Here is a 13,058-nt window from a genome sequence, read left to right as displayed (position 1 = left end):
CAGGCAGTGAGCCTTATGTACAGTAGAGGTATATGCGCAATGAGAAAGTTTTAATTCTTTGTATTAGTCTACAGGGCAGTCAGTGTGGAATGGCTCCACCATATCTCAAGCCAATTTTCAGACCTTACACCCAGGCCAAATCTCTTCACTCCATAACATTGAGGCAACTGGCTATCCCCTCCCTCTGTAGTTTCTTCCCCAGCTGCGAGGCCTTTATATCGCTCCCCCCCCCCCCCCCCCCCCCCCCAATGATAGAACAAACTTCTCAAGGTTGTAAGGACAGTGGAATCATAGCCCATCTTCAGATGCCGACTGAAGACATGCCCTGCATCACCATTCCCATCTTGATCTCTACCTCTGAACAGCCCTACCTTTTGTATCAATTCATGTTATGGTAGTTTTCATGGCTTTAGGTTTTTTTTCTTAGGGCTTCTGCATGTATTCAGGATTTGTATTTTGGTTCCTGATAAGCATAGTAACCCTGCATGAGTGCTTTAGAAGTGCTGTGTCTATACCTGCTGCCCTGGGAATGTTGTTAGCCAGGTCTATCGCTATTACTCTTATAAACCTGGTGAATGCACCTGTGTTCTCCTGCATCGTAAGTCCCTCTGAATAAGAGTGTGTAATGAACGTAATGTATTGTTACCTGTTTATGCGGCGAGTGAGCAGTCAGGTACATGCACGTCTGCGTGCAGTAAGCAGCAGTAATATATGTGTGTGTGCGGGTGTGCAGCAGGCGGCAGTGTGCAGTCCTGCAGTGTGCATGTGCGCACCAGGCTGCCAGCAGGGCGTGTACGCAGTGATCAGTCTGTGTCTGCCTCTCAGGTACGAGCGGGTGCAGGAGATGGTGCAGGAGGAGCTGGCGCGGATCACGCGGCAGGAGAGGGAGGCGGGGCAGGGGGACGTCAACACCGCCGTGCTACGGGAGAGGGCGCACGGCCGGGACGAGGCGGAGAGGGCCAAACAGCTGGTGAGTGACCCCTCCGCAAAATCGGGTCGGGCACGGCATGGGACTTCGCAGCGGCGTGCATACACCGAGGATTCAGAGCCCAGGCTTCCAGCAGCGTTGCCGTGTAACTGAGCGCTTACCACGAGAGTTCAGTTAACCGCTTCATTAAAGTCACTCAGACGCTGACATCGTGGAGCTAGCGCTACACGGATGCTAAAGTAGCGCCGGTTGAAGAGCACCTGAGAAACTCCTGCAGAATGACCCAGGCTGGCTGTCCACGCATCTGCTTTGCACACTCGACTGGCTTCAGCACGAGACCAGTGGCGGCACTTTGACATAACGAGGCAGGAAATGGGCCCTTAAATGTGTTTGAAGGTTGTTGGTTTGACTACCAGGTGAAGCCCGGCCATTGTGCTGTCTGTAATTATGCAGTACTGGGGATGCGATCCTTAAACTATACGTCCTCTCATAAAGAACTTGCTGAGGGCTGTTTTTCTGTGTGAGTTTTCCTTCCCGCTTATTGCATCTCTGGCTGGCGCTGGATGGAGCGGCGCTCGGCTGATGTGCCGGTGCCCAGCCGGAGCCCGCTCCAGCCCTCGTTCCGGACGAGGGGAGCGCTTGCTCTGCAGATTGGCTCTTAACGGGCAGCCTTGGATAAGACTGAGGAGGCGATGACTCGGCGCCGCTGAGAGTTAATCAAAGCGCGCGAGCGAGCGCTAATCTCACGGGTGCTAAAGAATCGCTCCTGACGTCTGCGGGGAAACCGCGTCTCTGCCAAGGCACTGAATAACGGAAATGCCGTTATTTAACCGGTTTGTAGGTTTGACGATTTCCATTTTCTGCGAAATTGGAGCGCCCAGTCGTATCTCTGTGCCCGTCTGGTCAGGACTCAGTACCCTGGGTTTAGCGTACAATCAGAAGAACAACAGCAATAAGCTAGGCCTGGAAATACATTCAGGCATATCAGCAGTCTGGACTGGGGAAAATAACAGAATCAAGAGTTGTACATGGTGTATTAAGAAAGTGTTAACTGAAGAAAATGTTTGTGCAGATGGTCATACACAAGAGTTTGTGCTTGCCTGCATTATTATTTTTGAATAATACTTAAATAGTTTTGTTGTTCCCTACAGTTCCCCCTGGGAAAAAATAAAGTTACTCCATTCTATTTCATTTATATTTGATGCACATTGCATTCTCATACTTTCTGCGCTCGCTCTGAGTTTTCCCAGTGCGTCCCTTCAGTTCGGTCTCCTCCCAATATCGGCCTCCTTTTATCAGTCTAAATGATGTGCCGGCAATGCTTTTGGGATTCAGATAGCAACCTATCGAAGTATAAAACTTTTCAAATGATTTCAAATTGATGAAAAATTCCCGTTTCCTCTCTTCACAAACCTTTGTCCCCGACTTTCAGATTTTGACCAAGTTTGATGCCTTGTCATTTCTCACCAGAATGAAACGTTTTGTCTCGGGAGAAACGGTCCATTGGGGTGTGGCTGTGTGATTAGAAGCTGAAATACAAGTGGTCATGACTGCGTAGAATAATCCGTTAACTTAAGATGAAAAGGGGGAAACATCCTTTATGTGAGACGGCGCAAATAGGGATACGCAGAGGAAGCCGTAACTCGGAATGAAGGGGGGAGTTTCGTTTTGGATGGGATTAATTGCAGTAGTCTGACGTGCCTCCATTTTGGATCCCGTGGCCGCTCAGCCCACCTGAAGCCACAGCGGTGAGGTGTTTCCTGTCGCAGCGCAGGGAGCGTTATCGGGCCTCTGTAATCACCGTCCATCGATCCGTGCGTCGCTCCGGCGCGGAGAACCGTCTCCGCTGCAGTCCGGCGACGCGCACACAGCGAGGGCGTCTGTGAGGCTTCCTCCCGTCCCCCCGTTACGCGCGCGCTGTCGGGTGATTGATTCCTCGCGCGGTGTGCTTTTGTTAAGTGAGCGTAATGGGTATTGAATGAAGACGTCCGGGCCCGTTTTTGCTATGTGCGCTAAGCGCTTAATAATGCATGATTGTAATGAGGTTCCGCGGGCGCTGATTATCTTTGTTTTCTGCCACGCCAGTCGATATGCGTTAGCTCTCGGGCGGCGTCCGCCTGACAAAGTCCACTTGTTAGGGCCGCCCGCGCTGCAGCCGGGAACATCCGCCCCATCGATCGCCGGAGGGAGACGTCGTCGCCCTGGCAACCCTTGTTTGGGAAAGTCGGGAGTCCCAAGAATGACGGGGATTGGCGTGCGGGACGACAGCGCCAAACCGGTCAGACGCTGTGATTTATTTCATTAAAAAAAACTCCTCTGTGATTGGCTACAGGGCCGGCATGTGCCCCGCGAGTGCAGCTGTTGGAGGTTTAAATGACCTGGCTGGCCGCAGTGTTGAAACGCTGTCACAGGCGCCTGTGGAAGTGATGGTGGATGATCCCCTTTGGGTGACCTGGATGAATTTTGCCCCAAAGCAGTGATCCTGGATCAACAGGCATCTTTGCAGCTGAATAATTAGGGATGGGATGAGAGCCGGGTGAACTGACGATGGGTGGTCTGGTTTAAGGGGACATGTAATCAGCGGTAGGGTTGCCCTGGGTTAGGTAGGTTTTAGTTGGCTTGGATCTGCGTCTCGACGCTCTCTAGCATCCCCTGCTGGTCGATCAGGTGCCCAGGGCTAGGGCTTGCTAAAGCTGAGCATGTCCTCTGACTCGTGTCTGTGTGTGCTTGGCCTGCGGGCTGCGGTGTGAAAAGAAGCAGCCGGCAGCATCAAGCGCGTCGGAGGAGAGTGTGCGCTTGCGTGCGCTCCTGCATCGGCTGTGTGGATCGCAGCAGGAGCGCCACTGCACGATCGGGCATTCCAAACTGGGGCGGAAGTTGGTGTGAGGAAACGTAAAAGTAGATGTTTTGAGGTGCCGCGAGGCCGAGAGCGCTGTGCTTAGCGAACCCGGGCACGCTCGATCTCTCGGAGCGTTCCGCGTCGGGAAAGCGCTTCCTGTTATCTGTGACGGAGCGTGAGGGGCAGGCTGCAGAGTGGAGATGACTGCAGGGGCTGCGGTGCCTGACAGGGCCGCGAGCCGCACGGAGACGCCCGCCTGACGTCTACCTGCCCGCCTGACGTCTGCCTGCCCGCCTGCCACCGGCTCCTTCTGATCGCCTGGGATGCATCTGTCTGCGAAACACCGACATGCAGAACCGCCAAAATACCGAAACGGGAACAGATGGGTCGGTTCAGCGATTCTCCAGATCATTCTGGAGAAAGTCAACGGCAAGAGGGTCTCTTGGAACGCGTTGCTTCCGAATCACTTCACGTTTGTTTGTTTTCCCCTCCTTTCCTCCATGTTTGGAAAGCTGAACCACGTTCGACTGTGAAGCCGCCACTGCCGGTCCTCGCTCCACGGCTCATTGGTGGAGCGTCACAGACGTGTCTTTAAAGAAATGCGTAGTGTGTAACTTGACCATGCTGGGTACTGGGGGCGGGGGGTGGGGGTCACTGAGACATGGTTATCTCATTCGACCGAGTCTCCCCCTCCAGTAGTCCGACCCCAGACACCATGAGGCTGATCCTGGAACAACGCAAACTACCCAGCATCCCTCTACCCCTATTTTCTGAGCTTGGTGGGGGCTGTCTTTTCACCCAGGCATGATTTCAGTATCTCCTGTGCAGGCTTGCATAGGAATTGAGCTTCATACAAAGTTCAGAAGCACCGACTTCAAAGCGCCAGGCCGCGGATTCCACCTTATCTCGACGCATCGGCGAAACGTCACGCGGCGGTTTGAGGCAGGAGGGCGCCGTTCCGCCCGCGCAGAGCCCAGGGCTCCTGCGGCGTCGACGCCGACAGCCCCCAGACGCGCGGGAGAGCAGACGCGCTGCGTGATTCCCGCATTAGCGTCAGCGCAGACGTGAAATTACCACGCCCGTTTTAGGCAGCGGGAACGCGGCGCGCCCTGCTTACGGACCAGGGCTGCCTGGTCTGAGGAGATCAGCTCTCACATCACTCCACCGATGGTCTTAGACCGCATGAATTATACTCAGTTCTGTTCTGTTTGCATAGGGCTTTTTATAGAGACACTGTCACAAAGGCACTTTTCTGAGAAACAGAAGAAGGAAAGACCCTCTGACCCTCAAAACTCACCAGTGGGAAGAGAAAGAGACTCTGTGGTGAGAAACGAGCTCCCTGGTGGGAGGAAATCTCGAGAGAAACTCGGATATAGAGGGGCAGCCTGTCCTCAGCTGGCCAGGCCAGAGCTAGCAGTTAAAGATAAGCTGCGTGGTAATATACAGGTAATGGGGAATCTAGCGGAGCAAGCAGACAGTCACTGGGTAGATATAGCCTGAGGTATTAAACTGGGTGGTGAAATTGAATGTCCGAGCAAAGAAATGTGTATTAATAGGTATGGCAGGGGAGAGGTGACACATCTGCGGCCTGATGTGGGCTTGGGCCTGGAGAGGGTCCGGGCTAGAGTGGTCCATGAACTTGGGGTGGTGGGAAGTGGCAGATGTCCCTGGTAAGAAAATGGTGGGCCAAATGGTTTGGAACTAAATGATTATGACTAGCTAAGCTAGTCCCTGTATCTCACAACCTTTATCACCAAAGCAGAAGACATTGAGCTATCAGTGGGCTCATTTTTGCAGGTTATTCAGGCGCAACGGAATGAACAAGAATGAACAATTTATAAGGTGAACAAACTTGCCTTTGCGTAAGAGGATTTAGTATAGTAGTATTCATGTAATTGCAATTCTGAAAGTGTGATTTGGTAGGCAACATTAGCACAGGCTGGCACATTATGGGTTACAACTCGCATCAGCACAGATGGTGATTTCACTAGTGGATCCCAACAGTCCTCTTACAGAGAGGGGCTATTGTGCTGGCTATCGAGGTGGTTTACAACATGGTTCCACCCTATTCATGACTTGCTAATAGTGAAGCGAGTCAGACGATCAGAGGAATTGAACCTGGCGCCTGTCACTCAAGAGCACAAAGCCATTTGAGCCAGGAATGCCCAGCTCGCTGGTGCAGAGAGAGGTCCTGTGGTGATGGGGGAGCGAGGGTTCATGAATCCCGAAATGGGTGGAGCTACGATGGGCTGCCAACCCCCTGACGTGGCTGAACAAATTTGAAGGCTTTTGTCTCCACGGCTAAACGCAGTCATCAGCTCAAATCGATGTCACTGATGGCATACAGTAGCTCCGCCCATTTTTGTGTTGATGAAGCTTGCCCTGCTGCCACTGGGGCGCAGTGCATGTGTATCGCATTAAATGAATGACTGATTAATGTAATCAGCGCAAGCCACTCATGCATCAGGGTCACAGACCTTCACACTGAGCATTCTAACGGCTGATCCCGGCAGTGTAATAATGCTCTGGGCGGTTGGGAAGCCTTATCTGTCAGCCCACATTGTGAGAGGGGGCGTTCACCCGGGCACAGGCTCGCCCCGGCGTCCGCGCCAAACTCCGGCGCTTTCAAACTCCGGCTTTTCAGTCCGCCCGCCGCGCCCTTTGTCTTCCTCTGACCGACCGCGGCCCTGCTCCTCCGCGAGTCTTTCATCGTCTTATCCCTCCCGCCCGGCGCCTGCTCGCCCCCCGTGAACGGTCTCCGGGAGATTCATTTCATTGCGAGAGGGAAAGGGATCAAAGAGACGTCTGGTTTAAATTGTGTTAATGCCTCGGCGGTCCGCGGGCGTAGTAGGCGATAAGTTATACTTGCGTCGGGGCCCCTTCCTCTTGCTCCTTTTCGTCGGCGTCCCGCCTGGGTTTACGGCGGCCTCTTTGGCTGAGCCGGCCGCCGTTACTGGAGCCTTCAAGGCCGGCGGTGCCGTGTCTGTGTGAAACTTCAGACTCGCACCTTTGTTGCGCTTCAAGCAAATAACCAGACCTCGCGATCTGTTCATTCAGGAAATGAAGAATGATAATGACGTTCATCTTTTGTTTGGGTGCCGTTCAGTGAATCTTGGAATTATCGCTGTCTCAAGACTAGTGTATTAGTAATTCTCTTGCAGGCCTACAAAATGTTTTGCTAAGTAATGCTGAAGTCATTCTAGTCTTCCGGTTCAGGGGAATCAATTATACTACCTTCAGTCATATAAGAGAGCTTCATTAGGGACTAAATTGTCCAGAAAAAAGTAATTATGGGCGGATGAAGGCCTGTGTAACTCTGTGTGAACTCTACTTCAGAATGCTGGTATCGCTTCAGGTTGAATTTGCATGGTCCCTTTTATTTGAAAAAGCAAAGACCACTTCCAGAATCATTTGAGAATCTGAGCCCAAGTCCAAAGTATATGAAACTATGGCAACACAAAAGACATTTCTCATAATGCCTCATTCATAACCATTCACAAGCAGTCATAAGCCTTCATTAGACTGCTTAATAGCATTCATAACCATTCACAAGCAGTCATAAGCCTTCATGAGCCTGCTTAACAGCCTTCATAATCATTCAAAAGCTGTCTGACATTTATTACCCCTGAAAGGTAATAGTGCTTGTGCCCATCCGACATGGCATAATCCAAGGCAATTTGGAATTAGTGTTCAATATTACGTATAAGTGCTGTTTATCAGTGTAGTTATAATTAATAAGCAGTTATGACCATGCATATTGCATGTAATGTTGTCTTTGCTAAATCGCTGATTAATTTTGGTCTGGTGAGCTCTGATTGGTTCTGTGTTGACATTCATTCTTTTCTTTGCTGCAAAAACCTTTCTTTTATCCGATGGCGGGTGTCTCATTGATTGTTGCTGCCCATCAGGTTATCAGGTGCATGCACCAACAGCACAGCTGGGGTGTAACATGACCAGGAGCCAAAGTTCTTTATTTTCTCCACTAGATGGCAGAAGGAGCACTCGCAGTCCGCCTCTCCGCTGAGCCAAGGTCTGCCGAAGAATTGATCCGCGAGTTGCACAGAAACCCCGGCGCGTTTTATCACATTTGCTTTGGAAAGATTAGCAGTACCCTGAACATGGTCTAAGAACAATGCAGCACACATTCCCTCCCATTAGTTACTGTAATGGACTGCCTTTCTGGAACCTCAGAACATCTTACCGAGGAGAACAGTCTGTTCAGCTCCTGCTGGCTCATCGTTTGCCTACCTATACAATAATAACATTAGGGTTTAATCTTACAGCTTGTAGGGAGACGGTGTAAATTTAATTTTGGTTGCTTGTTGCTTGTCCACAGGAATCTGGAGCCATTGTGAAAATCTAAAATCGTGTTAGACAGCAGCATCCCGGTTCCCCAGTCTTCCAGCCAGTACCACTGTGGCCCATCCCTCTCACGGTAGCATAACTTCAACCGTAGCCCGTGGAAGGGGCTTGTTTTGGGATTGTTCCCAGATTTACAATTTACGGTATTCCAATTTGACCACATTTGCGCTTTATTGGACCCAAATTTGACCGCTCCACCACCGGGCGGTCGAGTCGATGCCTGCCGCAGCCCGCGTTCCACCGTGAAGAGATCTGAAACGAAAGCCCTAATGTTTCCACCGACTTAACAAAAGCTTCAGAGAGCGCAAGCACCATTCACTTATGCTATGCGGGTGAAGAGGCTCAAGGTCGAGCGATCACAATGGCGTCGGTAATGCCTGCCGGTCTCGAGTGAAGTGGGCAGCTTTCTGCGGCTCCGAGGACAGATAGCGCTGAATAATAAGCCGCTGCGTCGAGTCCCCTTTGCAAAGCGGCGTCGAGGTGGCTGTTGAACTGAAGGACGGCGAACGCGAGCGCTAACAAGGTGCGGCGGAGCGCCAGAGAAACAGCCCGGGTTTATTTATTCATTGGTTTCCCTTAAGGAACGGGCTGATCTGTTTGAGCGCGCCGCTGGAATGTCGCTCCCTTATTTGGAACTGAAACAGCTGCGTTACGCTTGTGGTAAAACCTAGAATCCAACCCGCCCGTAGAAACGCAACGAATACCGTTTGTTCTTACGAGCATATGGCGAATGTTTGGCCAGAATCACGTAGCGACAGAGGAACAGTAAGGTATAGCGATGGGGCCTTCACCGTTCATGGTTTTCCTGCTTTCGAAACCTGTTGCCGATTGCCATTTTGAACGAAAACGGCGCTTGGCGCGTAGCGTTCCTCGTTAGCCGGATTTCCTCGAGCCGCACGGGCGATCGCTCCCGCCAGGAGACGCACGCGGCCAGCGGCTCTCGCCGGGACGAGCGCGTGGAGCCGCCACGAGAGGCCGACAGCGTGTCAGGGTTAAAATGAAATGAGTTTGGAGGGGAAGGAGCGGTTAGCGCCGGCTCTCTCTCCAGTGAGTCTTCAGCTGTCGGGGCTGACAGATCTGTGGTAAAATACCCCGCCCTGGGAGCCAGTTGGAGCCCCCCCGTGTGCGCAGGTGCACTGGTCTGACTGGGCGGGTAGTGTCCCATTTCATCTTTTGCAACATTTTAAAGTTCAGCGTAGCGAATTCACAAATAGTTGCTTTTTGTTGAGTGTTTTCCCTCAAAATCTCAGCCTTGAGCCAATAGAAACGGGGAACTGCGTTTGTATTTAATGCTCCTTCATTCCTGGTTTTGCTTTGGTCCTCCCAGCGTTGCACACCCGGTCGTAATAGCTAGCATCTTTCAGAGCAGACTCCTCCTACGGTTCACAGAGGTGTACTCTGGAAGGCGGGCATTCCCAGCCCTGCGCAGTGGGCAGTGGGCACAGCTGGCACAGCTGGCACGGGCAGATTTAAGGCACCCCGCTGAGCAGAGGAGCTGCCGACGGCTGCTGAGGTGGGAAGCACCCTGCCAACCGAAACCCTCAATCCCTGGGTGACGCTGCGGTAATTAGTCACCCCTCACGGTTGGGACTGGCATGGTGAAGGTTCCCACACACACACACGCACGCACACACACACACACACACACACAGAATAAATCCTTGTGTGCACAGGATCTTTGCCTCGCAGGCCCAGTGATCTCATTGGCTCATTAGCGCTCTGTGTACATGCTGAGAATGAAAAGGATGTGTGGCTGTGCGCAGGTGTGCCATATCGCTAAAAATATTTTAGTGACACTTTTCCATTTTAAGGTTGAGTGTTTTTTCTGCTTCCTCTGAGTCTGTATCTGACATGGCAAGATGGAGTCAGGCTTGACTTCGCCGTCGTTCTTCAGGAGCTCCACTCCTTTCCAATTTCGGAGGGACCCAGCGAGAGTAATCCGGTTTGTGAACAGAATTACAGCCTGCAGATAGCTGCACTTTATCAGTAATTGTAATCACAGAGTTGACATCTTTTTGCATGTAAGGCTGTTAAGCTGGAGCTCTCTGAGCTCACACTGGTTGCAATCCCGGTAATTGCTGAGGAATCCACAGCAGGCTGGGGAGATCTTTATCCAGGTTGCCTCTGAACAAACATAAATGTGATCCTGGTCTAAAGTTCACATGTACATGTGGTCCTGGTGGTCTAAAGTTCAAATGTACACCTGATTCCAGTGGTCTAAAATTCATATGTACACGCGATTCCAGTGGTCTAAAATTCACACTTGCATCTGTTTCTAGTGGTGCCAAGTTCACACATGCACATAATTCCAGTGGTCCAAAATTCACACTTACACGTAGGGCTGGGCCGTATGGCGTAAAAATTATATCACAGTATATTTTGAATTTTGGACAATAATGCTGTATCACAGTTGTTTTTTCCTTATTTCAACAGAGCATGCTTTAAAAGGAATGCAAGACTCAGGGCTAGTAACTGGTCCCAGGAGTTTACTACGAGGTTATTATTAATCGATCATTATTGCTTTCATGTAAAATGGAAGCATACACCCACACGTTTTTATTGGCCTATCTGTGATGATGCCTGAATTAACAGCTGTAAGAGTTTGCAAGTAGTGATGCAATCGGCTTGAAAAATACCTTTTCCAGGGCTCGACATTAAGGATTTTTTCATCAGTATTCTAGTTGCCCCAGGTACTTTTCCACTGGCACAGCTGCCATAATAAATATAAGTATATAAAGGAGATTATACAGACTGTTTGCATTTAAAAATGTCAAAGCACCTGTCTACAGTGCTACATTCAAAAAATCTAGTCCTTTATTGAATTATGGACGAGCTTCATCTTTCAGAGTGGTTCCGACCAATCGCAGATGTCAAATGTTGGAAATCGGGGGTGACTTCTTTTCTTGGGGGTTCTGAATTTTGAGGTGAGATGCTTGCAATTTAACTGAGGATAGAACCATTGCTGCAGAAATAATATGGTCAGCTAGTCAATACATTTTGTTAATGGTTTTTAGCTTGGCATATGAGTTGGCTAGATCCTGTTATCGTTTTAATGTTACTTCAGTAAATAGCTGTTTTATCTTACGAGCAAATATTTCAAATCGAGTGAGACTTTAGTCAGTGTAAATATGAATGAATAATGAAGCTTAGGTTGGTTATTTGTAAGGAAGTTTTTGATTAGCATGTTACAGTAGAGAGCGGATGCAATGGCCGCGCTAGCCCATGGAATGCTGCGTCTTTGGACCGCAGGACATTTCAAAATCAGAAATTGTTTACAGCTCACTCGCGTCCTGATAAAAATAACTATTTTTCCAGAATATGCCAACTCACAAGAATAACACAATAAATGTATGCCGTTATAATTTTGTTATGACACTTGTAACAGAAGCAGGGTGAAACAGCTGTATGTAATAAGATACAAATAATAGTGTTCTAATCAAAAAGAATTTTTGCCACACAGGTTAATATTTTTAAAAACCCATGAAGCAATTTCTGTTTTAATTTACTCATGTTGAACAAGCTTTCTAGAGCGTGACATCTCGCTTTCGACTTTTCATTCAAATTAACCACTTTCTCTTTCTCACAATCTCACAATGCTACCGGGATGGTTAAAACAACTCTTTCTCTTCAACCCAGATAATACTTAATGTACTGGCCTGATTGGGAAAGTGACAAATCAATCAACTGGCTTGAACCAATCTGATTGTGGCCCTGGAACAGCAGGCACTTCTTATTATCGAGCCCTGTTCTGACCATAATTTTTGCACTGTCGCTCGAATGTAACAGTCAAACTCCATTCCCTACCGGTATAGGTGATATAGCCAAATTCATATTGTGGCACACAATGTCTCTGCCTGCCCCTACGATTCCCGCCCCTATGTACATATGATTTCAGTGGTACAAAGTTCACTTGTGATCCCAGAAGTCTGAAGTACATGCGATTCCAATGGTCCACTGGTCAAATATACATGATTCCAGTGGTCCAAAGCTCAAATGTACATGTGATACAATTGGTGCAAAGGACAAACATAAAGACTAATGGCTAAAATAGAATTTAAAGTCCTAAATGTAGGATTAAGGCGTTATTAATAAAATGTTTGCTTCAGATTACATTGCTAATTTAATCGTTTGAGCAATAGCTGTTTGAACAGTTAGGACTGCGTATGTCCATATGGCTTATACATTTCAGCAGTATATGTCACACAAATGTCATTCACGGGAAATTACACTGGCATGCTGCTACTACAGAATATCTGATTGTCGTCTACATTTTTCAGACATTATTTTGAACCCAGTTACTGCAGAGGAAATAATTTCACAGTCCAAACCACAACGCATTCAAACATGACTGACACAGCTTGGGACTGAGGCTTAGGAATCTTTTCATCGTTTTACACATCCCATACTTATGGCTTATTTAAATCTTATTCTTTAAGTCAAAAATTTGCGTCTGACTAGGTCTTTAGTGGGATTGATTCTCTCTGATAGTTAAATACATGTAGTTTTTACTCTGGACGGAGAGAGCAGAATAATTAATGGCAGAAATGGAGTGAAGCGGAGACGGTGGCCCACTTCCTCGTCCCCAGACACGTGACTCTCAGGACCACTGGTCTAATTACTGTCTGCTAATTCGTGGACGGGCCCGGAGGCCGTGGTGGAAATGAGCGCGTGAGGGAAAGGAGTGGGAACGGAGAGCCTGCTGCGTTCAGCGCAGGGGCCCAGTTCGTTAGGGGTTACCTCAGTGAGAACGATCACAGCAGAAACGGTGTCCAGTAGCATGATAGCGAGCGCCAAGAGGCATACGCTGCATTTTGGGCTGGACATCACGGAAGAAACAAGCAGTACTGTGTGTGTGTGCGTGCATGCGTGCGTGCGTGCGTGCGTGTGTGCGTGTGTGGGTGTGTGTGTGTGTGTGTGTGTGTGTATGTA

The 13,058-nt window shown here is 49.4% G+C and overlaps 1 protein-coding gene across 2 annotated transcripts in view; it reads left to right on the top strand.

The window, feature by feature from the left end:
• LOC118211530 (MICOS complex subunit mic25a-like) overlaps positions 1-13,058 on the top strand; it is a 77,758-nt gene that overhangs the window by 4,247 nt on the left and 60,453 nt on the right. For both annotated transcript variants that reach the window (XM_035388812.1, XM_035388813.1), the window contains exon 5: positions 826-970. In XM_035388812.1, the coding sequence (XP_035244703.1) occupies positions 826-970 (145 nt within the window). The remainder of the gene's footprint in view (positions 1-825; positions 971-13,058) is intronic.

The sequence above is a fragment of the Anguilla anguilla genome, chromosome 13, assembly GCF_013347855.1.
Source record: "Anguilla anguilla isolate fAngAng1 chromosome 13, fAngAng1.pri, whole genome shotgun sequence".
Taxonomy (NCBI): Eukaryota; Metazoa; Chordata; class Actinopteri; order Anguilliformes; family Anguillidae; genus Anguilla; species Anguilla anguilla.
This window is presented reverse-complemented; position numbering and strand designations above follow the sequence as displayed.